This window comes from Punica granatum, chromosome 7 (genome assembly GCF_007655135.1).
Source record: "Punica granatum isolate Tunisia-2019 chromosome 7, ASM765513v2, whole genome shotgun sequence".
NCBI lineage: Eukaryota > Viridiplantae > Streptophyta > Magnoliopsida > Myrtales > Lythraceae > Punica > Punica granatum.
In genome coordinates this window covers 27,133,288-27,159,882 of record NC_045133.1, presented here as the reverse complement: position 1 = coordinate 27,159,882, position 26,595 = coordinate 27,133,288, and the positions used below count along the sequence as shown (strand labels likewise).

Below are 26,595 nucleotides of genomic sequence, written 5' to 3'. Positions count from 1 at the left end.
CTCTCCCTCTCTCCCCCCCTCTCTCCCTCTCTCCCTTATTCAAAAAAAATTAAAATTAAAAATCAAAACTTTGGCTTTGGCATTCACTTGTCGTCTTCATCACATCACCCGCAGATCTGATTAATCTTTCCATGGACGCTCCTCTCTCTCTGTCGCCATAATTCCCTCCTTTCCTTCCCTCCCTTCCCCTCCTCAACCTCAACCCGACAATGAATCCTTAGCTCTCACTCCACCCTCGGGCGGCCCCCACCACCTCTCCGGGCCTCTCTATTATGCCTCATTGTCCCCTGAGATTTGATCTCCGGTGAAGAAGAACGACAACTCCTCCTCCTCCTCCTCCTCCTCCTCCACTGACCAAGCAGAAGCCGCCATGAGCTCACAGGGTCCCAAGCCCTCAAAACCCTCGAAGCCCCACCCGCATTCCTCCCATTCGCAGCCCAATTCGAGAGCACCCAACTCCTCGTCATCCTCGTCCTCAGTTACATCCCACTTGGCCATGGTCGAGCTCAAGCAGAAGATCCTCACCTCCCTCTCCAAGCTCGCCGACCGGGACACTTACCAAATCGCTGTCTCCGACCTCGAGTCCACCATCCAGACCATCTCCCACGACGCCATCCCCATGCTTCTTAACTGCCTCTTCGAGTCCTCCAACGACCCCAAGCCTGCGGTCAAGAAGGAGTCCATCAGGCTCCTCGCGTTCGTGTGCTCCAGCCGCGGGGATACCACCTTCAACCACTTGACCAAGATCATTGCCCAGCTCTCCAGGTCATTGTTTGAATGTATACAAAAACCAGACTTCTTTGCCGGGTTCTATTCGCACCGTATACTGTGTTTTCAGTAATGTGAGTCCGGGCATTGCTACATTGTGTTGGGCAGACTTGGTTCATGAATGGTGAATTCGGATTTGACTGTTTTCGCTTATGATTGGGAACTCATCAGAAGATTTTGACTAAGCGAACGAAAGAATTGAATCCTCTCTACTGCTTGACCAGTCTACTTTGGACAATGCACTTGGCGATAGATTTAATTAAGGGCCTAACACAGGCAGCTGAACCAAATCTGAAGGAAAATGGCGAGGCCAGAGATTTGAATCCAGTTGGTGTTGTCCATAAGTATGATAAAATTTTGACAACGGTCCATCAATACGTTTATTGAAGCATACTCTTAAGTTTGGAATGCTAGATCATGACAATGCAGTTTAGGATATTCGAGATCAAACAGTAGATTGAGTTGTTGCACTTTTAGAATGGAGTTTTGCTCTCTGAATATCTATATCTACTGATCTGTGTGCCATCAATTAAAAGTTTATTATTATTATTATTATTTTTTGGGTATGTTTCTGAAAACTCAAATGCTTGGTCTCTTGACATACTCAGGAGGCTGAAGGACTCGGATTCTGGGGTAAGAGATGCATGTCGGGATGCCATTGGTGCGCTTTCTGCTCAATACTTGAAAAATGAGGGAGTTGTTGGGTTATTTGTGAAGCCATTATTCGAGGTAATGGGAGACCAGAACAAGGCAGTACAATCTGGTGCAGCAATGTGTATGGCCAAGATGGTGGAATGTGCAGTGGACCCGCCAGTGGCTGCGTTTCAGAAAATGTGTCCCCGGATCTGCAAGCTGCTCAATAACCCCAATTTCCTAGCTAAGGCTGCTCTGTTACCCGTTGTTTCTAACTTGTCCCAGGTTCGTGAGCTGTATTTTGCTTTGAGAACTGCAGTTACTTATATTACTCTTTCTGCTAGGCTTGTTGATCAAATTATCCCAGGTGATGCTTGAGATGGAAAATTTTTGGTCAAGACCCTAAGTGACTACTAAGAAGCTAGATCTACAAAGCAATGGCAGTAATAGAAGTATGATCTTTTGAGCGGTTATGCATCTTAATTAGTGGATGAAACCTTGCTTCCCACGAGGTAGGCTTAGACATGGAATTTTCTGTATTCCTGGCTCTGAGTTGTCTGAGAGAGATTCAAGACATTAGAATGCAAATGTCAATTAAATGGGGTCTCCTGGTTCAGTGATTGTGCATAAAGCAATTTGTGAGTATATTTGTTTTTAAAATTTCTAATCTATCTCTACAGGTGGGAGCAATCTCTCCACAAAATTTTGACTCCTTGCTGCAAGGTATTCAAGAATGTCTTGGAAGTCCAGATTGGGCAATACGGAAAGCAGCAGCCGAGACACTGAGTGCCTTGGCAATGCATTCAAGCCACCTGATTACTGATGGAGCTACCTCCACATTGACTGCACTTGAGGGTTCTCGCTTTGATAAGGTAGAAAGATGGCAATTTTCAATATTGGAAATCTCTAGAATCAGTGGTTACACAATGGAGGTTACTCTAGCTGGCTTTCATTATTTTGTGAAACCAGACAGTAATGTTTCTTCTAGTGGAGAATTTTACCAACTTTATGAGTATTAGTTTTTGATGATTGGGCTGTGAATACTTTTTGATTACGTAATTGTAGAGTCTCAAAGATATCTATTTTCAAGTTGCCTTGCTGAGAAAAGAAAAGAAATGCACATGAGTTGGCCTGATTCAATTGAATCTTCTTTCAAGTTTACAGATAAAGCCAGTCAGAGATAGCATGCTTGAGGCTCTGCAATTATGGAAGAAGATACTAGGGAAAGGTGATGGCGGAACTGATGACCAAAAATCTGTTTCTCAAGGTAAGCTCATAGCAAGATTTCTTGTTAAACTATTCCTTTTTATCAGATTTGTGGACTTTGGATCAATTGGTTCTGTGGTCATTGTATCAGAAAGTGAGAATCCTGAACCGCAAGAAATATCAGAGAAAAATGACGCAAATCCTTCGGTCAGAAAAGAGCCTTCTGGAAAGGATTCATCCCCTACTGAGGATTCAGCTTCTAGAGCTAAAGCAGGAAATATTCCGGATAAAGCAGTTGTCTTATTGAAGAGGAAGACGCCTGTTCTTACTGATAAAGAGCTAAACCCGGAATTTTTCCAGAAACTTGAGACTAGGGGTTCTGGTGATTTGCCTGTAGAAGTAGTTGTGCCCCGTAGATATCTCAATTCTTCGAACACTGGTAATGAGGAAGGGTCAGGCCCAAATGTTGCTGAGCTTAGAGGAAGGTTTAATCGCATGGGTAACAACTCAAACGAACTTCAAGGATCTTCTATGGGTAAATATCATGGCATGGAGAGAGGAATGAACGGTAAAGACTGGAGATTAAGAGCATTTGACGAAGATAAAGTTGATGCAAATCAGAGGGAATCCACTGCAGCACTTCCCAAAGCCGAATGTCAGTCTGAAGGAGGATCCTTTAGCAGCAATAGAGGAAATTGGATTGCTATACAGAGGCAGTTACTGCAATTGGAGAGACAACAAACTCATCTCATGAGTATGCTCCAGGTATGATCTAAGAATTTATTAGCCCATCAAAGCTTTCCTGTTGCCCTTACGAATTATCTGATCTGTTAATTTTTATCGATCACAGGATTTTATGGGCGGATCTCATGATAGCATGGTAACCTTGGAGAACAGAGTCAGAGGTCTTGAAAGAGTTGTCGAGGACATGGCTCGGGATTTATCCATATCATCAGGCAGAAGAGGTGGTAGTTTCTCAATGGGGTTTGATGGAGCGACCAGTAGGAATCTGGGAAAGTATAATGGCTTCTCTGACTACTCTAGCGGGAAATTCGGAAGAGGAGCTGAAAGATTTGCCCAATCCGAGGGAACCGCCTCTGGCTTGAGGGGGAGAAACCTCGGATGGAGGTCTGACATATCAGAAGGGTGGGATAGGGATTTTCCTCCTTATGGAAGTTCCAGGAACGGGCACAGTGGGGCCAGGAAAGCCCTTGATGGCGGAAGGAGAGCTTGGGATAAAGAGGCTGCTCCAGTAAGGCATGGAGAAGGCCCTTCAGCAAGAAGCGTATGGCAAGCGTCAAAAGACGAAGCTACCCTTGAGGCAATTCGAGTGGCTGGGGAGGATGGCAGTAGTTCTAGGGCAGCTAGAGTTGCTGTGCCCGAGCTGACTGCAGAGGCCCTTGAAGATGATAATGTGGGGAGGGAACGTGACCCAGTTTGGGCTGCTTGGACCAATGCTATGGATGCCCTTCATGTGGGTGATATCGACACTGCGTATGCTGAAGTTTTGTCTACTGGGGACGACCTGTTGCTGGTGAAGCTGATGGACAGGTCAGGACCCACCGTCGATCAGCTATCAAATGAGGTCGCAACGGAGGTCCTTCATGCTGTCGCACAGTTTCTGCAGGAGCAAAATTTGTTTGACGTATGCCTGTCTTGGATTCAACAGGTATTACTATTGTGCATTTCCTTTGAAGTTCTTTATACGGTCTAAATAATTAAACCCTAGTCTTCGATGTGTTCACTTTTTTAGCTGTTTGAAATGGTGTTGGAGAATGGACCGAATTCCGTGCCCCTTCCCACGGAAGTGAAGAAAGAGCTGTTATTCAATCTGCACGAAACATCATCAGCAATTGACCCTCCCGATGACTGGGAAGGAGCTGCCCCCGATCAGCTCTTGCTGCAGCTTGCTTCGGCTTGGGGGATCGATCTGCAGCAGTTTGATAAGTAATCACACAGTCGAATAGCCTGAAAAGAATCGGGTTTATGCATCTACCCTCGAAATTTTTTGAATTGGTTATTGTCAAAACGATTCTAATACTCGTGGAAATGTGGAAATGTGCCGTTCACCAAACTTCCTGTTGGTGTTGTGATTAAAACTTAGCAAGGTCAATCGTTGGTGTCATACCCATGTTCATATTTTTATAGTCTCTTCAGTTTTTTACTTTTGTTATGTTACAAATTCTAAAAGAAAAATTGAAATAATAAAGGATCCCGACAGGACTTTCCAATGGTGAAAACAATGGAATAGAATTCATAGTATTAATACAGCAAAATTACAGGGGAACCAACTCTGTCTACTCTATGTACAAGTTAGCTTGACCGGGGACACCACACAATTCACTCATCTTCGGTTAATAGAATTGCAAAAAATGCTCTCAAGAGGCCGCTTCCATCTCCCGCTTCATCGATCCACAGAAGCCTATGCAACCTTCAGCATCGTAGAGGTAAACACATTTTCACAATGAAACCCTTCCAATCCGACAAGCAAGACAGAACCTTGGATGCCCCAGCAGCCACGGGGAAGAACATGGGCAGTCCCGTTGGGAAGATATTCTCGAGGCAGCAAGGGTATATAGCCGGAGTTGTGGCCCGTGCTTGATTTTATTTCCATTTTCTGTTGTTTACTTAGCAGCATACCAGTTCTGTGCACACTTGGCATCAACTGATAGGTCGACTGTAAGGATGTTCTCGCCTTCGAAGAAGGGCTTGGACATGCAATCAACTACTATGGCCTTGGCTTCCTCAGCAGATTCACTCGGCCCTTCCAGAATAACCTCATCATGAACCTGCTCTCAAAAGATTGATCAAGTCCATTAATGCTAAAGAACATCCAAAACCCATTCCTCTCGCATCAAAATAATGATTGTTAGATCCTAACCTGCAAGAGAAGCTTCCACCCGAGCTCTTTCAACCGTTCGTTCTTGAAGATTTGCAACATTGCACTCATTGCAACATCAGCAGCACTTCCCTGTCCCATCAAGTCATCTAATTCTGAGATTGGTGCTTTCAGTGGATAGAAAGAAGACTGGACCAAGATACAAAGGGCACGAGAAAAGAAAGGTGGACCTGAACAGGGGTGTTAATGGCAGCTCGTTCAATGTGCCCCTTCTGAGCATAGGATGCACGGGAAAAAGATGGAAACCTCCGAGCCCGTCCCAGCAAAGTGTAGACTTGACCATGTTCCCTTGCTTCCTGCTTTCGCTTCTCCTGCCAAACGAGCACTTCTTGCCTCTCCTTGTACCAAAGATCGACTGTCTTCCTTGCTTCCTCCACAGAAACCTTATGGGAATAAATGCAAAAACTACTGTTTAATAACCTTTTTCCCCGCTTTCACAATCGATTAGAATAGAATGATTAACTTTCTGAATGTTGTCTGGCAACTATAAAAGACCTTCCAATCTCGGGCGAGTCCCATGGGAGTTTTCCCATATGCAATCGAGAAGTTGAGCATCTTCGCTTTCCTCCTCTCAGAACCAAAAGCATCCTGCAACATAATTCCGCATGGAATTATCAGGAGATATCAATCCTGTGTATAAGGGCCTTGCACACTAATCGGAGACTGTTGACCAACTAAAAACGGGGAAATATACAATGTCAAAGATAAAAAAAAGTATTCCTAGTACTTACCTTTAAAAGTGGAACAGGGGGTTTATCTTCACCAGGTTGAGGATGCCACTCGAGAAGAACTTCCTCATTTTCAACGGCCTCACGGATATGGTCGTACATGTTTAGAGCAGTTCTTGAATGGAAATCTCCACCCGCTTTGAATGCATCCAACATACTCTTACAATTGGCAAGGTGCGCGAGAATCCTAAGTTCGAGCTGTGATGCCGAGTAAGAACTTTATTCACCCGGGACGCATGATAAAGCTCTAAAAAAGTGAATATATTTGAGGAAAATTACCTGTCCGTAGTCAGCGACAATAAGGGAGTTTCCTGGTGCAGCAATAAATGCCTGCCGAATCTTGTACCGATCCTTCTCCAAGGCAGGTTGATTCTGGTTATAATTAAAAAGAAGGGGAAAGAAAAAAGTCAAAAAAAAAAAGGCTGTGTCTCGATATATTTTGAACCACCTAAGGAATCCTAGCAACTGCAAAGAACCTGCAAATTGGGCCTCCTAGCTGATAAACGCCCAGTCTCAGTGTTAATGTTAAGTGAACAGTGTACACGTCCATCTTTGCCTGACACATTACATCCCTGAAACAAATTACGAGATACAATTAGAACGATGTAGCTCAGCAGCTAAACCCAAACACAAGCCCATTGCAGGATCATAATTAAAATATGAGACGAGAAAAGGGTGAAACATGTCAGGTATGTTAGCTTCATAGATAAAATCCGGGTTTTACTTCTTGTCATCTAGCCAAGAGAGCAAGACACTATTGCATCTAAACAACTTTGCACCAGTTTGCATGGGGTGAGTTTGCACACAGAAATTCTAATTTTGGGAACACATGCTTTGGGAATTGTCAATTAATAATTAGGCCCTGAACAAAATCAATGAAATATTCCAAAAACCTGAATGGAGAAAGGGACTTCTCAGGATTGTCTGCGAAGATTTTTTCACAGATTGAGTAGGGTGGTCGTTGTGGTTTTATGTCAAAATTCTGGATGGCGCTACCAATTTGGTGTAAAGTGAAACTAAAGTCAAACCTCCAAATTGTGAGTGGGCATACAATAAATTTCATGTGCGAAGTGGTGTAAGCTATAACTTGCAGGATGGAAAAGTAAATTCCTGAGAGAAAGCAAAGCAACATAAATACCTGTAAGGGGAGAATGAAGTTCGATATTAGAGAGTCGATAGAACACACTTCACAGAGAGCAGCAATAGCATGACATGCTGCCTTCCCTGCCTCTTCATCACCCAGGAATGCCCCGTAAGCTGTTCCATATTGAGAAATATCCACTTTCTTACTCACGACTCCCTCCATTTTGGACTCTGAAATAATTTCCTCATTGCTCTCTTCAAGCTGCTCCACTTCAGAAGCTTCGTCTATCAAGTCATACTCTGCAGAAACCTTCCCTGCGAGAGTTTTCAGAGCAGGACCGCTGACTGAAGGCCAACCAGTGGCAGTGTACATCTCTGTCGGAAATTTAACACCAATACTGCGCAGAGTGATGTTCCGATATTTTGAAGCCTTCTTTTTGCCTTCTTCTATAAACCCATCATCATTCGTGATTTTAAATGTCTTCTCTTCTGGTAGGGCCTCATTGGGGTCCTTACTGGTAACAGAACATAATGAATCAGAAGTTCATGTCAGAAGTAGCAAAACATGCAGATCTATTGAGCAGCCCTTTATCAGTCACTAACTGAGATAATGAACTTACAGCTACACTAAAATATGTACAACATTATGGAGTTCATCGTCAAAAATATGATATTTCTTGGCCCAGAAAAGACATGTGAAACTGGTAAAAGCAGGAAGATTGTAATCAGCAGTCGACAAGATCATTAGGATCATACAATTAGAATAATTGAAGAACTTCAGCTGCATGGGATAAATAACATCTCTAATGTCTCTCTGGCAATAAAAATCGAGATTTTCACCTGTTCAAAATGCCACCAAAAAATAGTTGGCGTAGTTGAGTATCACTTCCCACATTCATGTACTTAGCATCAGGGCAATACTTCGAAGCCCAATTTCGGAACCTATTTACTGCAACCTCCTGCTCTGCTTTCGCTAGCTTCTCAATATCAGCAAGGTACGGGCGATCAACTAACATGCCATCCCTTTCCATTTTAACGAGAATCTCACCAAAGGGTCGCCAATATTCCTTATAGAAGTCAAACATCGATTTTCCTGCCTGTGGCATTCCATTAAACCTCCATGCCATTCCAAGCAATTTGTTCCTCAAGCTTTCGTAAAGCTTCAGAGTGCTTATCGCATCCAAGGATGAGTAAGAGATCCATAACTCTTGCTCTTCCCTCTGCAGTTCTTCGACAGGAGCTAAGGTGGTGATTTTCCCTTCACTCCCATCTTTCTTCACTTTTTTCTTTCCGAAGATTGTTTTCATCGATATTTTACCAATCAGTTCCTTCTCAGGGCCTAGTGCTGCACCACTCATGACCTCACGGTCACCGGTGAGTGCTTCGAGGGAGTATCCTCCTTCTGTTCTTCTTGATGAATTCCACAGCCGGGCCATGTGCATTGTATCAGCATGGAACCCAGAGAGCTTAATTCCATAGTTCTCAAGAACGTGGTTATCAAAGCTATAATTGTGCCAAACCTACAAAACAAGCCAGATTATCAAGGGCTCTTGTAAATTCAAAAATAAAATATATAAACCACGACCAAGACAGTGTAAAATGCAACATCTATACCCAGCAAGACATATAAGCCAAAAAAGAGAACAGATATATTAATGGATCATCAACAATAGCAAGCTCTTCTACACTGATATGTCTCAGTATTACTGTCATAACAAATGGCCTTGCAGCTCTAGAACTAGTAGCAACTGTAATATATATATATATATATATATATTTATACACACACACACACGCATATATATCCTGCTATGGATATTCTCCACTGACGTTACAATACTCAAAAGGTATAGTAAGAATAAAAGTATTACTCGGGAATATGCATATCATATATTTATATCCACCTTTTTTATTTTAGGGTCCTCAAAAAATGGAGCGAACTCAAGTAACAGATCATTTCCACCACCATCAAGAACATCTACCCACACACAGGACTTTCCATTGCCATAATCTGCCTCAGGTCCAGAGTATATACTGAAGCAAATAACCTCCCCATGGTCCACTGGAGTTTCTTGCTTCACATCGATTTTAGCCACCTGCATAAAAGCAAACAAAACATGATTAATAATTCAAAACTACTTTTCAGTAGATCAACAAATGCATAAATCATTTTTAATAGAATTCAAGATTCCGTACAAACAAGATAAAAGTGAAGCAAATTTTGAACCAACCCAATGGAAGGAATTGTGGAACCATACAAACCTCTGTATCACATGCATGGATTAGATGTCTGTACTGGTGAGTCAACTTTTGTACAATTTCTCTTGCCATTGAGATGTTATCAACTACTATAACTTCTTCATATATACCTCTAAGCTTCTTCCTTACATCCTCACTGGTGTTAGAGGCTTTATCCTTGGCAGCATCAACTCCAAAGGCAACGACTGCTTCATCTTCAAAAGGTTCAGAAACTAAGACACTAGTACCAACCAATCTTTCCGGAGAAGGAACAACAACATTATGTTGAGAAGACTTCTTAGGAGTTTCCTCCACAGTTTTTCGAGCATCCACTACTGGTCGACCGTATGTTTTTGAAGTTGCCCTTGGGGGTTGAGCATTTTGCACTCTACGGTAAACTTGTTTCCTGGCATAACCGCTTTTGGAAGTAGGGGCAGCCTTGGGGGAAAACTTATAGCCGCTGCCATCAGAACTACTTCGGACTGTTGTAATATTTTCAGCAGTCTTAGTAGATTGTTGGCTCTTCATCTGAATTTGATCTGTCTCAATTAGGGGGGCACCAACAACTAGAGCTTCTTTGGACTCAAAATGCATAATCTTCTGCATATCGAGTTCAATCCCAGGTGGCGAAATAAAGTCATTAAATTTGTCAAACTTCCTCAGAGTTTCACCATGAGTGCGTTGAGTATGTTGTAGCCCAAATCCATTAGGCTTGTAATTCCTTGAGTTTCCGGTGCCAGGCGTTTCTCCGGTTCTAGGCGCCGAGGATGAATTCTCCCGCTGCATGTAATTACTGCAAATCTCATCTTTTGATTCCCTGATGCGCTCAGCTTCTGTCTTCCATGTCCTACTACTGTCAGGAGGACTTGTAATCCCCGCAGCAGCATTCTGAGACATCTGGCAAGCTATCATTCTAGCATCTGAAGATCTCATATTGACTATAACCTGAAGAGTATGGTCAGGAATCTGCGGTCTTCTGGAATGCTCAGCAGCTCTATAGGCAAGTTCCTCGCAGTTGTTAACATATTCACCAGATGGTGGGCTAAAGAGAGAACTTTTTAACCGAGCAGGGCCAGTAGATGACGAAATAGGAAACGCATAACTAGCATCATCCTTTCTGCCAACTTCGTCCCTGCCAATTTCATCAAATGCAACACTGTAAATTTGACAAGCCAAACATCATATTCCAAGACATGGCATGGCAAAAAATGAGGCCTGCTTGCAATTACTGCAACCCGTGGGCTAAAATATTTGATTCTCGAGCAAATGACCAGTCAAGAACTCCCCCAAACAAAAGCTGTGAATATAAAGAACCAACATTGGCGCCAGAACAAGAAAATGAAGTGAGCAAAAAACTCTCAAACCCAAGAACCACCGAACATGAGAAGCAGCAAAATAGAGCATCCCCAAGCAGAATCAGACAAGCTTCGCATGAAACAACAAGAAGAAAGCAGGAAACTGAAGGGAAAGGAGGAAGCTAAGCTAAGCAAGCAAGAACCGAAGCTGGAAATTTCACCTGCGGAGGGCTCTTCTGGAAGCCCAGAAGGAACGAGTGGAAGAGGGGGAGGAAGAGCCGACCAAAAAGCGGCGGCATGGGCGAGAGCGGGAGAAGACGAAGGAGGGGCAGTAGGTAGGGCCCTGGGCAGTGGTGGTGGAGAACCCCATAGCCATAGCTCTGCCCAGCTTCCCAGCTGGAGTGAGAGAAGGAGCCGTCTTGTCGGGTTCTTGAGACTGAGAAGGTATAGTCACGTAAATAGAGCTATTGGGCGGAGGTTATGGGGCTCAAAAGGCTGAGGCCGAAACCCGGAGCTGAGGAGGCAAGTGGGTCTGCGGCTGGAGCAGAGACGACAAGGCCATGGGCAGCTCAGAAGACAGACGACACGCAGAGAGAGAGAGAGAGAGAGAAGGAAGAGATGAGCCAAAAACAATAAACCCTTGTTGTGGTTTTGGGGGAAAAGAACGAAAAAGGAAAATAAAAAGGTCCCAATAAATGGGTGGCAAATATTTGTCCTTAATAATAAATAAATACTTTTTAAGGAAAAAACAGAGCTCCTAATTTAAAGTGAGATGGAAAATTACCAATGGAGAAGTATATTACGCCCAAAGATCATCCGCCTCACTCCTTAAATAAACGGTCCTTCATATCAATCTTTTCTTATTCTGAACATTCAGATCTTAATATTCAACGATTTATTACTGTTTTAATGATTAATTTTTTTTTCGTTTTAACGGTTGCATGATGCTCCAATTTGGCCAAATCTTTTGTCTTCGGGGCGTGTTTTTTCGATGATTAGATTGCAGTATAGTCCAACCTATTAAGAGACGAGTAGGATCATCGTGGGAAATTTGATGGCCATGGTACACGTTATACTTGACTAAAGCCAATCAATATTATTTAACGTCTAGGAGATTATTAAGGAAAATTAGGAAGAATTGGTATATGGATAAAATACAATTTATATTACTTATCTCGTGATTTTGGGGAAAAAAAAAGAAAAGAAAATTAGAAGAACCAAAAATGAGGCTTTGATTTTATGAGTAGTTTTGGATCTTTTGGTTAAATCAATACATTTTAATTGTAATATTTATTTTTTACAATTTCCTGCATGGCGGGAAAATCCACCGGCGCCGGCGGAGCCACCGTGACGATTGACGATCCAAGCGAACCCTAGCCTAGCACCTCGATCTATTGGATTGCACACGTGTGGCTGGGATCGTGTTTGGGCCTATCTCATTAAATATGATAGGCTGGGCTTTTATATACTTGGGCTTTGAATGGATCGGTGTATGATGTATGGGCTTCTTTGGCAAATAAAGCAAATTTATTTACTAAAAAAATAAAAATAAATAAAAAGGAGAAATCTTACATTATTATATGTGACTGCATTAGTCATGTCAATCCTTTCAACACGTTGCACATTGGCTTGATATGGATGAAATCTTATACCAAGTTCTTTGTTACTCGCCAAGAAAATTATATAGAGAAGATAGAAGATCGTGCACCATACATCAATCCAAAGTTAGCCCGGTTGTCTTGATCGAGACATCCATTGCTCTTCTTGGTTTGCTTTTATTCCCATAAAGCGCAATGTAACAAATGGCGAAAGGCATTGATTGCACTAACAAAAGTGTTGGCTGAGTGATAAACCGCTCACCCCCGTAAGGAGGAGAACACAAGTTCGAACCCCGGGAAGTGCACTTGTTGGGAGGAAGAATAACCTTTAATGTTCGATCTCCCGATTGAATTAGTCAGATTCCATTGGGTTTCTGGATATCAGGATACGTATCGAAAAAAAAAAAAAGAAAGGCATTGATTGCCTGATTATAGTGTTTTATAATCGTTACTCGAATGTAGTTGTTGCATTTAGATCCATAGGATGCAATTTGCTGCTCGGTTTTGTACCAGATATTATATCGCATTAAAAAATTATTGCCACGATTAAGCTTGATACGTATTTACACTAACACTTGCAGCATGTAGGTGAATCGGTGCTCGTCATCGACATTGCATTCAATCAGCACATTTCTCGTATTTTTGGAAGAAACTTTCTAAAAGAAAAAAAAATGCACTTAATTAAAATTCAATAATATGAATATGATATGTTATGCATTAACAAGCTAGGCTTCGATTTGAGCAGAGGCCTCTAAATCCTCCGTCCACTCGGAGCTAGGCTGGTCCCAGGACCGCGACCGCAGCCAGAACTTGAAGAATAGCGCCATCTCCAACGCCTCGAATGCCTTCGTCTCGTCCAGGAACGTGTTCCAAACTCCGCTCACGATGCAGTAATTGTTATTATAGGGAGGCCGGTGATGTGCGGCATGTTGTGCTCGAGACACGAGGATCCCGGCATCCTGCAATGAAACCACGAGCTGGGGGAGCCTGCTCTTGGTTCCTTGGGCCCATGCGTGGAACTGTTGGCTAAACATAATGCAACCTAGAAGAAGGCCACGAACCGAGCGTTGTGGGGTCGTTGCATAGAAGGCTGATGGGAAGGACCGAGAAGGCCACTGCCCGAGCCAAAGCGACTTCTATGTAAGGCTAGATTCATTGTGTTCAAGTTTATCACCCGTTCAGATAATATGAAGTACTCGATAATTGTGATTGAACTCATAAAATGATCGATTTCATATCCAGCTAAACTTGCGAAGACCAATCCAAGATATGAAATATTATGGATGTTGCCCAAATTGGTCAGATCCCATCTAATTTGAGTACTGGGTGCTTGACCTTCGTCCTATATATATATATATATATATATATATATATAAAGTTATATCACATATAATAAATAAGATTGAAATGTAAATTATACATAATATAAGTTCATAAAAATAAATGTTTAAATAAATAAGAGTTAAATGCAATTTGCCATCAAATAACTGGGTGACTTTGAATTTCCCCCATAATCTTCAAAAAGTTACATAGTACCTCCCAACTTTACTTGAAAATAAGCAAGGTGCCTCTTACTCCAATTTCCGATCAGATTTCCAGCCAAAAGAGGGCATATACCACTCACATGTCAATCAATGAATGACAAATATGTCCCACTCTAATTATAAGAATTTCCGAAACAATAACAAAAATAGGGCCCGAAGCTTCCCAATTCTCCCCGGCGATGACCAACCACGACAGCCCCATCTCCTTGTCCCCTCGCCACAGCCACCTTCTTGTCGGCGACCCCCTCACTTCCTTCTTGACCAGACAAAAGATCAAAGTTTTACCATACCATCTGATATTATACATACAACCCCATATACGAGAAAGCTAGAGCCAGTGTGAAATTCGGGGCGAAAACAAACATTTCACCAAACAATTTTCTTTTCTTTTGACAAACATAATTCGGGGCTGCATCTCAATTTCTTGAATTTAAGTTGAATAGAACTTGTCTTTCTAAATTTGTAGAATAGTAAAAGAGCAACCCCAAATAAGCAAAGGACAGAGAATGCAACTCATGTCTATTAATGCCAAATCTAATAGGTAAAATGCAATTGAACGAGTCGAACGACCATTTGTTAAAGCTCCGATTTGGGCGCTTCTTAATCGGACATGCTCTCCTTCACCTTCTCAGCTATCTTATGGACTGCTTTGGCAGCAGATATGACTGAACCCTTGACCGTGGATTTGCTCAATAGGATCTTGATGTTGTGCCATGATGTTCAGTGAGGATAATCCTTTCAAGAAGAATTGGGGAGTTTTGTCCCTTTTTTTTTTCTTGTTCCAAAAATTCTGATAGTTAGAGTGTGACATATTTGCCCTCCACTTATCGGCATGTGAGTGGTATGTGCAATCTTTTGGTCGGAAATCTAACCGGAAATTAGAATATGAGGCATCTTGCTTATTTTCGAATAAGGTCAGGAGATACTCTACAACTTTTTAAAGATCAAGGGTAAACTCAAACTCACCTCATAGTTCGGGGACAAACTACATTTAACTCAATAAATAATTATAATTGTACATACAGTTAGGATTAAATTAATAAATACATATAAATTGTTATATACTTAATAATTTTATTATACAAACACATTCTTGACTGAAAAAATGTAATCTTAAAAATTATTTGGAAAAAAAATATAATTTCTTAAAATGATATATCTATAAAAAAAACTTTTTAACATAATTAGTAACTAAAAGAAAATTCTACTATGATGCAATAAGTATGTTTAAATATTGAACGATTTTAAAATAATAAAAGATAAATCTATTTATAAATTTTTAAAAGTAAGAATTTGCAAGAAGAGTTTATGATAAATATATGATTTGCACTTCTTTTTTTTACGAAATATATGATAGTGATTTATTACAATTTTTAGAATAAGATATTTAAGAAAGTATAATATGTTTTTTAAATAATATCATTTTTTTCATCGATATTTCATATTATAATTTATTTTGATGAAATTAACCCAAAAGTACATATATATTTAGGTTTTATATATTTTGGATGGCCTAATAAAAAGATGTCTTTTCTTTGCGTCTTTATTTGTCAAAAGTTGAAAAAAAGATATAATATAATACATTGAATTGCCAAAACGAAATAAAATACTAAATAAAAATTGTGTTCCTTTTTCTTATACTGTTCATTTTGGAAAATGAATTAAATAAAAGTGAAAAAAATAAAAGTGCTAATAAAACACACTTTTATTCAATAAAAGTTAAAAACTTTTGCCCCATACAGTGTCATATCATAAAAACAAGGTAATCTCAATAAATATCGAATCATGAAGAACTATGGGGTATGGAGACGTTGGAGCCTGGAGGCATCATCTTATGATTGCGAAGGAATACTCCCATTCTTGCATTATCCTTAGTTAGATTCCTAAGGACTCAAAGAAGATACTAATACGAAGAATATTTCTGTACAAAAAGAAAAATAACTTGTGCTCCTGTCTTAACCCCCTACAATTTTTTTTATGTCTTTTACAACGCGACTGAATGGAAGGATTTGGAATGTAAAGAGAGGGAGATGATTCGGATCGATATGTCCAAAGTTCTCCATATTCGCCAAAGAATGTGAAATACGGTGTCGTGCGTCTGTAGCCAAGAGCTTTCAAGTTCGATACTCATGTGGGATTACACTATCTCTTTGTTTAGCTATTAGGATTTCTATTTAGTTATATTAGGTTCATTGGATCTTTTTTGTAATAAAAAAATACTCAATTTTAGAAATTATCCCGTCTATCAAGACAAATCTTGGTATCATGATTTGGAGTGATTTCAACTTTAGAGATAATGGTTCAAAACGTAACTATTAGCAATAATTTGATTCTCGAAGTTAAAACTACTAGATTTTGGGAAAATGTTTAAATTAACACAAAAAAATTAGATACAATAAGCTAAAGAGAAGTTAATTAGCAACGAGAATATTGTTTCAATGGTAATTGAGATCTTAACTGACTACAATGCACGTTTGAAACCTAATTAAAAACATCTCATGATCATGACCAAATCCACGTGTGAACATGATTAGTTTCATTAACCTGTTGGTTGCGTTATGGAGCAAATCTTGCACAGTTTGGTGTTCTGTACTAATGGAAGCGATTGATTCTGCACTGTTCAATCAAGTACTGGACTCCATTCAAAATCTTTTGAGTACCCAGTGACTTCTCAATTGCAATCAAGATATGAATCAGTAGCTAGGGAAGTTGGTTACTTTTAATTACGATTTCGGCCTAAAATCTACGTGTACTCGGAGTTGCAAATGATGGAAGTTCGTTCTGTTCAGTTCAGTTATTCTGCTACTCTGATGAAAATGAAGCTTTCTGCTATAGATAGATAATATACATTGCCTAATGGTAAACTAGGTTCAGTCGTACTTTTACACCGTATTATAATTACATTATAGGTGCATTATTATGTTGATAATTTACAGTCAATTGACATAAATAAGTTCGTGCATAGGCATTCGTGAAGGAGTACACACGTCCGATCTACTATCGATAACTCGATGGTTCATACCGCCATGATTTTCCGATGCAAGCATTATGGATGTTAACTGACACCGATATTCAATGGGTTCAACATGTTTTTGAACAAAACTGCTATGATCTCATATCATATGTATCCACCTGAATAATTAAAAAAAAAAGCCTCGATTGACCAAAACAAGAAATTCCTCAGGAGCAAAATTTTTCTGGATTACAACAAAAAGAGCTGATGACGCAGCTTCTACGACTATGAGTGCATCGAGCTCAGTAGCTTAAGAGCCAGCTGCTCCTGCTCAGCCAAGGAGATTGAGTCGGGTTTAGGGAGACCCGACTTGTCCTTGCTCTCTCCCTGCTCACCATCTTCCCCGTCACTATCGAAATATACCTTCGACCTTCTGCGTCCCTTGCCCTCGGGACCTTTGTCTGACATGGAAGAATCGCTCTCACCCGCCTCTTCTCCTTCGTCCTCTTCATCAGGTCCGCTCTTGCCCTTCTTCCACTTCATTTTCTTCTTGATTCGATTTTCTCTGAGCCGCTCCCGGTGGAGACGCTTGTCCTCCTTGTCAACTTTCTTCATCTCCTCCCTCATCCTTCTGTAGTATTCATCCTTTTTCTCTGCAACACAAAGGGCAATGTAGACATCAATATGCAAACCACTGGTTGAAGTAGCACGAGCTCGGAGTTCGATGCCTCGATGAAAGAAAGTATTTACCTCGGTCAATTAGAATTGAACCATCAGAGTCCAGCGGCTGTGCGACTCGAGCAAGTGGAGGCAGGCTATTTCCCTCTTCATCAAAGACAACTCGAGTTCCCACAGGCCTGTTGACGTTGATCTTGAGCTTCTTTTTCTTCAATACCCGAGTAGCCGGCCTAACACCCCAGATGAATCAGATCGTGCTCCGATTATACATATAATAAACAAAATTGACTATAAAAAATTGACAAAGATATATGGAATCTCTAGCAAAGCAACATACACAATATCTCCAAGCTGATCATCTTTCTTTCCCTCATCATTTTCGCTATCTTCTTCAGTCAACAGGAGATTCTTATCATCTTCAACAGAGTCTCCGATCTCCAGCTTCTCCCTTGGTACGTCCACAACTCCATCCTCGACTGAACTCTCAGGTTCAGGTGGAGCATATACCTCAGGTGTCTTAGACTTCAACTTGTTCTTCAAAAACCGGACTTTAGGAGGCATTGCTAGCCCCAGCGATATGGAATACTCATCGATTGACAGCTTCGTCACATCAAAGATTTCTTTGTCTTTCTGAATATGGATGGACCGCAAATATGTGATGAAGGCCCTTTGAGCAAGTTGATTAATGTTTGGATACTTGGCAAGCAACTCCCTTAACAAATGAGATATAGATTGAATTCTCTTTGTATTTGCCTGGAAGATCACAATAGCATGGTCAAAACATCCAAATCAACACGCAGAGAGCAGGACACTAAAAGATGTCTGCAATGATGAATTCTGTGCTAAGGCACAAATAAAGAAAAATAGGGATATCTCACAAGAGCAGGTTACCTTGATAACTTGTAAAGGTATTTTGGCAGCTTTTAATTTCTCAAGCATTTTCATTTCAGATGGCATGAGGAACAAGACCGACCTCCCTCCAGAATGATAACGAGCTGTACGACCAACTCTATGTATGTATGATGCAACATCTTCAGGACAGTCCACCTAAAACAAGTAACAATATGAGGCTTCGCAAGGGAAGGAAAACTTCCGTTTTTCACTTTCCATTCTCTTAAAAATAAGAAAGAGAAGCTGCAAGGAATGAGCAAATCACCTGAACCACCCAATCCACAGCCTTATTAAAGTCGAGACCTCTAGCGGCCACATCAGTTGAGAAAAGAAGTGACTGCTGCTCACAAAATTGTGAATAGATTCCCATCCTCTTCTCTTGCTTCATCCTTCCATGAAGACACTTCAAGGGTATTCCAGGACGTAATTTCTTAAATGCTTCAAAGACGAACCTAACCTAAAGTTTGCAAGTTATCAATGTTAAAATGAATTAGAGATGAAAAAATATAATAGGAAACGGAATCGAGCATGAAATAGGTTGACGGCAAAAGAATAATAGCCTAACAGTGAAAGAGTAACAGCATAATCATCGCATAGGCCAGCAGAGAGCAAACAGGAAAACTATCTTCCTTAGACCATAACCACTTTGAAATTCAGCATGTTGCCATACAAACAAGATAGAGAACTGGAAGTCATGATCTTCCTCAAAATTATAGAAGGAAGGAACCATTGCTTTATCAGAAAAGTGAAGTTCAGCTCCTGCTCAGGAAATTATATTGACTGGTACAGACTTACCTGCTTACAGCTGGAGAGAAACACGAGAATCCTTGATCTACAATGTGCCTTTATGAAGCTCCACAACATGTCCATTTTCTGCTCAAGAGGCACAATCATGGCAGTTTGCTGCAACCGATTGGGAGTAGCTACCACAGACTCCTCGTGGACGCTCAAGTACTCTGGGTCCTTCAAACTGAGCCGCGCAAGGTCCTGCACCGACTTTGTTTGAGTTGCCGAAAAGAGCATAGTCTGCCTCTGTTTAGGGAGCTGCGAAATGATTGCATTGAGAGCCTTCTTAAACCCAACATCGAGTATACGGTCAGCCTCATCAAGCACCAAAACCTGTTCCCTAGAGAGAAATTTTAAACCAAATCAACATCTAAATGGACGCAACATAAACCGTGACCAAGAAGCATTATGTTGACCTGAAGCTGTGAACAATCGAAATTTGGAGTCTCATCCATGTGCTGAAGAAGTCGACCGGGTGTGCAGACTAATACGTTTAATTCATTTACACTCTGCTTCTCCAAATCCACGTCCCTCCGACCACCGATCAGAAGTCCTGCGCTAAAACCGTGGTGCCTCCCGACAACCCTCAATACATCAAATAGCTGACCGGCTAATTCTCTGGTTGGAGAAATTATGATGCTTCCAACTCCATCCTCTGGGCTCCACCGCTCCCTATATAACTTCTCCAGAACCTGAAATTCGGCTAATTTAGAATCATGCCCACACAGTTAGAGAAGAAGCAACATTCATCAGAGTTTGGCAATCAAAAATTAAACCTTCAATGGAAACCAAAAGCACTGACCGGAATGATAAACGCCAAGGTCTTCCCGGATCCAGTCTTGGCAGCTCCGAGGACATCTCTGCCGCAGAGCGAGTGAGGCAGCGACGCCCTCTGTATATCCGTCATCTTCTTGTACTTGGCTTCCCGTAAACCGTCCTTGGTCTTCTTTGAGATCGGCAACTGATCGAATTTTGTAGCTCCAGCGTACCGGGAAAAAGAAGACGCATCCAGTCGCCCAATACGCGCGTCACTCGCCAGAGGAGGCAGGGAGCGAGGATTGGACCCGGAGTCCGGCTTCTGCGACTCGATCCACGACTGCAGGAGCTCTATTTCCTGGAGCTCGGAGAGGCGGCTTTGCTGCCGGAACCGCCTCGATTTCGGCCTCCTCATCGCCGGGTGTCCTGGAGTTTCTGCTCGCAGCGGTTCGCTACTCGACGTCTGCAGGGGAAAAGGGGCGATCTTTGAGCTTCAACTCTGCGAGGAATATTGATGGGCTGGGTTTAGTTAGGGTTTTGCAGAGAGAATTTTGCGGGAAGTAGACGGGAGAAAAGGAAAGGAGCTCGTGCAAATTATATTACGGTTTTACGAAAACACCCCTTCTCCCTTATTTTAATTTAGCAAATAAGTAGAATTCTTTTTACCAAAAATTAAGTAGAAAATAAAAGAAGCAAATTAATAGCCTTTGCTGATATTTATTTATTTATTTATCAGATTATTAAGAAGAAAAGGTATATCATTACTACATATTTAGCCCGAGACATTGGAAAGACAATGAAATAGTTTTCACGGAAATTTACTACAATAATATATTATAATTCTATTTTGTGGCATTTTTATACTTTTATAAAGTTTTATTACGAGTGATAGATAGTTATTTTTAAAAAATTTTAAGTTGGAAGTAAATTTCATGTACAAACTTACAGTTAGTGATTGTGAAATTTGATAAAAAAAGATAGTAAACAAAATGTGAAAATACGTATTTAAAAGTGACAGCATAATAATCACTTACTATTCGAGATTTTAATTATCGAATATCAGTGTCCGCAAACATTATATAAATTAGGGGTGATTAGATCAGTTGTACCCAATGGTTGTGTGAAAGAAGTTTTTTTAAAGAAGACAAAGGTAGAAATAAAAAATAAAAAAGGAAAAAAGAGAAACCAATATTGTTAGTTTCAATAGATTGAAAAATTGAGAAAATTCTCCAAGGTCAAAATGGTAATTGTACGCTGATAACAGAAAAAGACTCGGGGCAGGAAGAGATTTGCTCTCTCCAGGTCCGCTAATAAGCTCAGAGAGCTGCCATTGACAAAGCTTCCGACCCATAGGGGCAACTTTTCATCTTTCTCTGCCAATTCAGTTTACCGCTACACAGAGAGAGCGACAGAATGGGCTGCCGGAACGGAGGAGAGCTCCCATACGGGGAGGAGGCCTCGTTCAGCGATGCATTGCTGTTTGCCACCATGTGCATCATTGGCCTCCCCGTCGACGTCCACGCCAGGGACGGCTCCGTCTATTCTGGAATCTTCCACACCGCCTCCGTCGAAGGTGAGTCCATGTCGGAAATCGTTGGATTGCAACAGGAATTCCTGCTGTAATACAAGCGCATCAATGGTCTTCTTTTTATTCGTTTATGGAGATCAACTTTAGCGATCCCTTCGCATTTTAGTAATTCAGCTGGATCCAATGAGAATTATAGCTCTATGAGGGGTCGTGGATTCATAGTGGTACCGGAGATTTTTGCAGTTGTGGAGGTGAAATGAAAACCGAGGATATTCAAAGGTCCGATCTTTGCGATCCTTGTTTGGATACTGAGCTGAACTGCAGAAGGGTGGAAGCATAATGAGGGGCAATAATGATCTGAATCTCAATTTGGGTCTTTGAGTTTCAGCTTTTCGTAGCAGAATTGGACATCTAAGATGAATGGCTGTTTCTGGCAAATTGTCTAGGAGGATCTGGTTGTTTGCCAGAGAATGACGCGCTTGGGAGCAAATCCTGAGTTCTGTTTCCTGTGATTCTATATGAAGAAAATTGACAAGGATTGGATTCTTGATTATTGTTGCATTTTTCCATTCCATTTGTTATTAACTTTTCCATTTTCTGAGAACTGAAATAACATCTCTCACCGGATCTGAGGTTTCTTTTCTCCTTGATGACTAAATTATGGTGTTTGTATTTGATAATAGTTCCTAGCTATTTTTCTAATAGTTATTGTTTGGTGACACAATTATCTATTGTATTTGTTGTTGACACTCTGTTAAGGTGTTGTGTTGAAGAAAGCAAAGATGACAAAGAAGGGTGGGAGTAATTCAAATGTGGCAATTGGATGTATGGTGGAGATGCTTGTGATTCTCTCATCTGAGCTTGTGCAAGTTGTTGCCAAGGCATGTACTTTTCTTCGATATCTCTTTCAAGTTGTTTAGTATGTTCTGATGGTTTAGCTATACACTGAAACAAGTAACTCTGTTGGTATAGGGAGTTTCGCTTCCTGCAGATGGTGTTGCTGGAACAATTGCTGGTGATGAATTGGAATCTGCCCTTGGAACTGTTTCTTCTCACCATGCTGACAGAGTAGGAAGTAAGTGTCGTGCATCCACAATCAGTAAGAAGAGAACCTATAAGAAAAGGTATTTTTTTTAAGCTAAAGGAGTGGAAATGCAAATTTTGCAATATGTCAAAGTTTGTCAAGTCCAAGCCTGCCTCCATCAACCAACCTACTTAAGTACTCGATTACGGGTGAAGTGTCAGAGAGGAGTCAAAGACTAAGAAAGAGATCGTGATCCTTTAACTTTTCCTATATTGATATAGGAAAGGCCTCAAGTAATTCAGTTTGTAGATTTTCGAATCTTGCTCATATAGTGTCTAAAAGCCTAGCGCACTTGTGTAAATCAATTCCTTTCAGTCAATCTGAATCAGAAAATTGAACCTTGGGTGCGTCAGACGTCATTTTGGACATCTTGGTAAAGACATGTTTCTCCCGCTTGTTGGTGCAGACTAATCAGTTATTTCTCTATATGCTTAAGCAGGACTTCAGTCCAAACTGAGAATGGCTTCACACATGGTGATACAGATACCTCTAAGTTAACTCTGCCAAGAGTAAATGGAAATGAAGGGCAATGGGTTTTAAAGCATGATATGAGAAGTACTACGGAGGAGGAAAGTGATGCAAAAGGGGTTACGGGGGTTAATGATAAAGTAAGCTTCCTTTGTAAAGATATCCTTTCTGACAATTTGTCTACTTTTGTTATCTCTTTATGATATCTGAAACATCTTTCAATAAGTCCTGCAGTGATATATTGTGGACTGACAAGCTCTGTATGAAATTGTTTTCTCTCCCCTATAGTCAAATATCGATCCATGCGTTTATGAAAATGTCTTGATGAACAAACTTTATCTCATTTGTTTTAACCAATAGTTTGGTTGTGAAACACTTTGGACCTGCTGGATCTTGTTCATTTCTCAGCTTCCCATGCAAATCTTTATTTTCCATGATCTGATCCATAGCAATTACCTAAGGAAAGGACTGGAATGCGTTTCCCATCATATCATGCTTCATTGCATGTGTTTGTCTGCTATATCATTGCTAATTTGTCACTTCTATCCTGGAAATAGGTTGAAGATGTTTCTGCACCCTCAACCAACGAAAGGTATGTGTCCAACAGTCTTGATTGGAAAAGAATCTCTTCATGGCTTTGCTATTTTACAATCTGCCATCACAATAGACACTCATACTACTACCAGCAAATGTTGTAATCTTCTGCCCTGGAAAAATTTGGACCGAGTGTTTTCTTTGAAGGAGAAGCATGACAGACTTTTCACATCATGGGCATGCTTCTGGTTACCATCATGACAGACCTTTTTATGACTGTCCAAGATTACTGAAAATCCTCTTCCATTTAAAGGAGAATCTTCATCAGAGTATACTACCCGTACTATTCCATTTTGAATTACCTCACCCTTGGTTCATGTCTATTGTTGCTATCAGACAGGTCAAAGATGACAAACAAGTGGAACTGGATAATGGCCACAGACCATCTGAACTTCATAGAAAAACTAATGTGGGTTGTTTGTAAAAATAATCTTTATGGTTTCCATTTTTCGGTATATTGGTTTTATCATATGCCATTTGAAGGTCTGACGATTCTGTTGTAATTGCAGACAGCTGAAGTTCATAACTCAAGTTTGAGATGTGCACAGAGAATTCCATCTGGTGCGTAATATTATGGCTCCACTATCATTATTATGATTATATTCTTTGATGTCCTCTATAGAGCAATTTTAATATTTATATAATATAATACTTGCAAATGTAGTATTAATTGAGTTTTGAGAATGATTTTGGAAGTTATTTCATCTCGCAAAGGACAAATTTCTGCCTTGTGCTCGCAGGGAAAATTTGTGCCAATTGTGCCACATTTTAGAAGGTCTTTGCTTTCAATACCTTCTTCTCTGCTTTATGTGAACAGATATTTTTATTGATGCAGGGGATGTCACCATTCCCCTTGCAAAACCAGGTGAAGAAACTCATGCAATGCTGCTTCCTGCAGAATATGTGAATGGAGTTTCTTGTGATCCTGCTCCTGCCCTTGTAAATGATGGACCAGCTTCAGCTCACGGTGCTTTGGATGGTGTTTCCTCTAGTATGTCATGTTCTTCATCTCGTCAGGGAGACCTTACCTTTCAATATTGCGGCAATTCACATTCAAAAGGTCTAGAATCAAACAAAAAGAATAAGGTAATGAAATGTACATTTTATCTAAGTCATGAAAGAACAGAAAATGGCCAAAAGAAGTGCATGAAATTCTTATTTATGCTAATAATAATGGCTGTTCTCTTTCACCCTGTATGGGTTAAATACTGAATGTGATTTTTTAATGGGATCTTTCCTTCAGGAATTCAAGCTCAACCCCGGAGCAAAAGTATTTTCTCCGACTTTCAACAATTCTAGATCAGCAACTCCTCCTCTGGCCCAAACGATAGCAGGCATCACATACATGCCAAGCACCTCTTCGATGTTGCCTGCTCAGACAGAAGTAGGAATGGGCCCCTTCATGCCTCATTCAGCTGTTCCTGTGAAGGTCTTACCATACACTGGGATTGGTGACATTAATACTCATCCTGAGCCTGTATGAACTTTCACCATTCGAATTATTTCCAGATGGATTCATATATTTCTTCTGCTGTTAGTGGAAAGTTGGGCCGTGCTATAACAAACTTGCATAGAATTGAACTAAAGAGAAATCTTACTAATCAATAAATTTCATTTTCCGGATCCTTTCCATCACGTTCAGTTCTAGTTTGGCTTTAAGTTTCTGTACCAAAGATACTTTCTGCTCTCTGCTTTTTATAATTTTATTTATGCTTTTGATAATTTCAAATGATGCACTAAAAGTATGACATTGTGCTAAATATTTTTAGGTTGCTCGGGCACATCTTCTCAGGTATGCTGGTCAGCATCAGACTGTCCCAGTTGGATCAACTTTTGTTCATCCAAACTCTCAGCCAGTAAGTTGCATAGGGATCTTTGTCAGTCATATAATGTTATAAATTCTGTCCTATAAATCCGAGCATCAGAGACTCATTTGCTCTGTCTCCTCTTCTTCTCTAGCTTATGGTGGGACGAATGGGTCAGGTCATGTATATGCCACTTCCCCAAGTAAGACTCCACACTATAACCATTGCTCGTTTTTCAGCTGTCTTTGAGCTCTTAAGTTATGATAGAATCTTTGAGATCAGTAGAAAATACTAAAGTGCGTTCTTTCCTCTATTTACGCTTGAAGGATCTTGGTCAGAATGGTGCTGCAATCTCCCCAGTCTTCACACGACCATTGCCCACTGTCAGTCAAGTCCAGATTCCAAAGCACCAAGGTAACCATCATGTCCTAGTATTTGAAGTTTCAGCAGTACACGAAGTGGTACTTTGAACTTGAAAGAAAACCAATTGTAGTAGGAGGTAAAGGAGTGGGCGTTATGTTATCGACTGAGCCTGTTCCAGTTTTCGAGCCTTGATGTTTAGGCATCTCAATTAAATGTGAGAGCTGCGATAGTTTTCATTAAGGTATTTCTTGCTTAGCCGCAGGAAATTTGCCTGGGCAACCACTTATCCATCCACCTTCGGTAGCTGGCGTCCAGCAATTATTCGCAGCCCCAGGTCCCATGCCGCTTATGCAGCCGCCACTCCTTGCTAACAGTCCGATCACTGTGGCTGGACGCAACAGTCTTTACCCCACAAAGTTTTCCTAGAAGTACCTTTTCCCCTTTATTTTATGTTGCCGGAATCATAATTTTTCTGGAGTCGGCACCTATTGTTCATCTGAGATACATCATAGTTCAAGCAGGATTGTCTGCATAAATTTTCAGAAGCATGAAGTACTCGTTACTGTACTTGGTACTGAAAGGTTGTCTTCGAACTGCTTGAATTCTTTGATAAGAATGAAATGCAATTTTGAATAGTGATTCAAAATTGAAAGAGTACTGCAATTGAGAAGGACCAAAATAGATAGAACAAGCGATG

The 26,595-nt window shown here is 40.8% G+C and overlaps 4 protein-coding genes across 7 annotated transcripts; 2 read left to right on the top strand and 2 right to left on the bottom strand.

Moving 5' to 3' along the window:
* Positions 1-43: 43 nt before the first annotated feature.
* Positions 44-4,746, top strand: LOC116212997 (microtubule-associated protein TORTIFOLIA1-like). Its single transcript, XM_031547782.1, has 7 exons — positions 44-765; positions 1,377-1,686; positions 2,082-2,273; positions 2,566-2,668; positions 2,759-3,372; positions 3,458-4,276; positions 4,361-4,746. The coding sequence occupies exons 1-7, from the start codon at positions 371-373 to the stop codon at positions 4,556-4,558; spliced, it is 2,631 nt and encodes an 876-aa protein (XP_031403642.1). The 5' UTR covers positions 44-370; the 3' UTR covers positions 4,559-4,746.
* Positions 4,747-4,831: 85 nt separating this feature from the next.
* LOC116212996 (DNA polymerase I B, chloroplastic/mitochondrial-like) lies at positions 4,832-11,499 on the bottom strand. The gene is made up of 12 exons (XM_031547781.1): positions 11,072-11,499; positions 9,580-10,687; positions 9,222-9,413; positions 8,158-8,837; positions 7,373-7,832; positions 6,711-6,806; positions 6,514-6,606; positions 6,238-6,432; positions 6,002-6,094; positions 5,677-5,889; positions 5,489-5,578; positions 4,832-5,396 (listed from the first exon to the last, which is right to left on the bottom strand). Exons 1-12 carry the CDS (start codon positions 11,224-11,226, stop codon positions 5,232-5,234), a joined length of 3,540 nt encoding a protein of 1,179 aa, XP_031403641.1. The 5' UTR covers positions 11,227-11,499; the 3' UTR covers positions 4,832-5,231.
* Positions 11,500-17,063: 5,564 nt separating this feature from the next.
* Positions 17,064-20,610, bottom strand: LOC116214788 (DEAD-box ATP-dependent RNA helicase 32). The gene is made up of 8 exons (XM_031550247.1): positions 20,103-20,610; positions 19,717-19,992; positions 19,310-19,633; positions 18,780-18,971; positions 18,515-18,670; positions 17,961-18,376; positions 17,696-17,853; positions 17,064-17,598 (listed from the first exon to the last, which is right to left on the bottom strand). The coding sequence occupies exons 1-8, from the start codon at positions 20,469-20,471 to the stop codon at positions 17,231-17,233; spliced, it is 2,259 nt and encodes a 752-aa protein (XP_031406107.1). The 5' UTR covers positions 20,472-20,610; the 3' UTR covers positions 17,064-17,230.
* A 750-nt stretch (positions 20,611-21,360) lies between these two features.
* On the top strand, positions 21,361-26,550 carry LOC116215088. Of its 4 annotated transcripts, none has more exons than XM_031550662.1 (13): positions 21,361-21,629; positions 22,344-22,465; positions 22,557-22,659; positions 23,152-23,276; positions 23,694-23,728; positions 24,067-24,139; positions 24,240-24,291; positions 24,566-24,816; positions 24,974-25,207; positions 25,500-25,586; positions 25,690-25,737; positions 25,862-25,949; positions 26,155-26,337. In XM_031550662.1, exons 1-13 carry the CDS (start codon positions 21,470-21,472, stop codon positions 26,322-26,324), a joined length of 1,548 nt encoding a protein of 515 aa, XP_031406522.1. In that variant the 5' UTR covers positions 21,361-21,469; the 3' UTR covers positions 26,325-26,337. The 4 variants fall into 4 exon arrangements, with proteins under 4 accessions (XP_031406522.1, XP_031406521.1, XP_031406520.1 ...); XM_031550661.1 differs by having other exon boundaries at positions 22,557-22,708; positions 23,108-23,276; positions 24,629-24,816; XM_031550660.1 differs by having other exon boundaries at positions 21,362-21,629; positions 22,557-22,708; positions 23,108-23,276; positions 26,161-26,550.
* Positions 26,551-26,595: the final 45 nt, after the last annotated feature.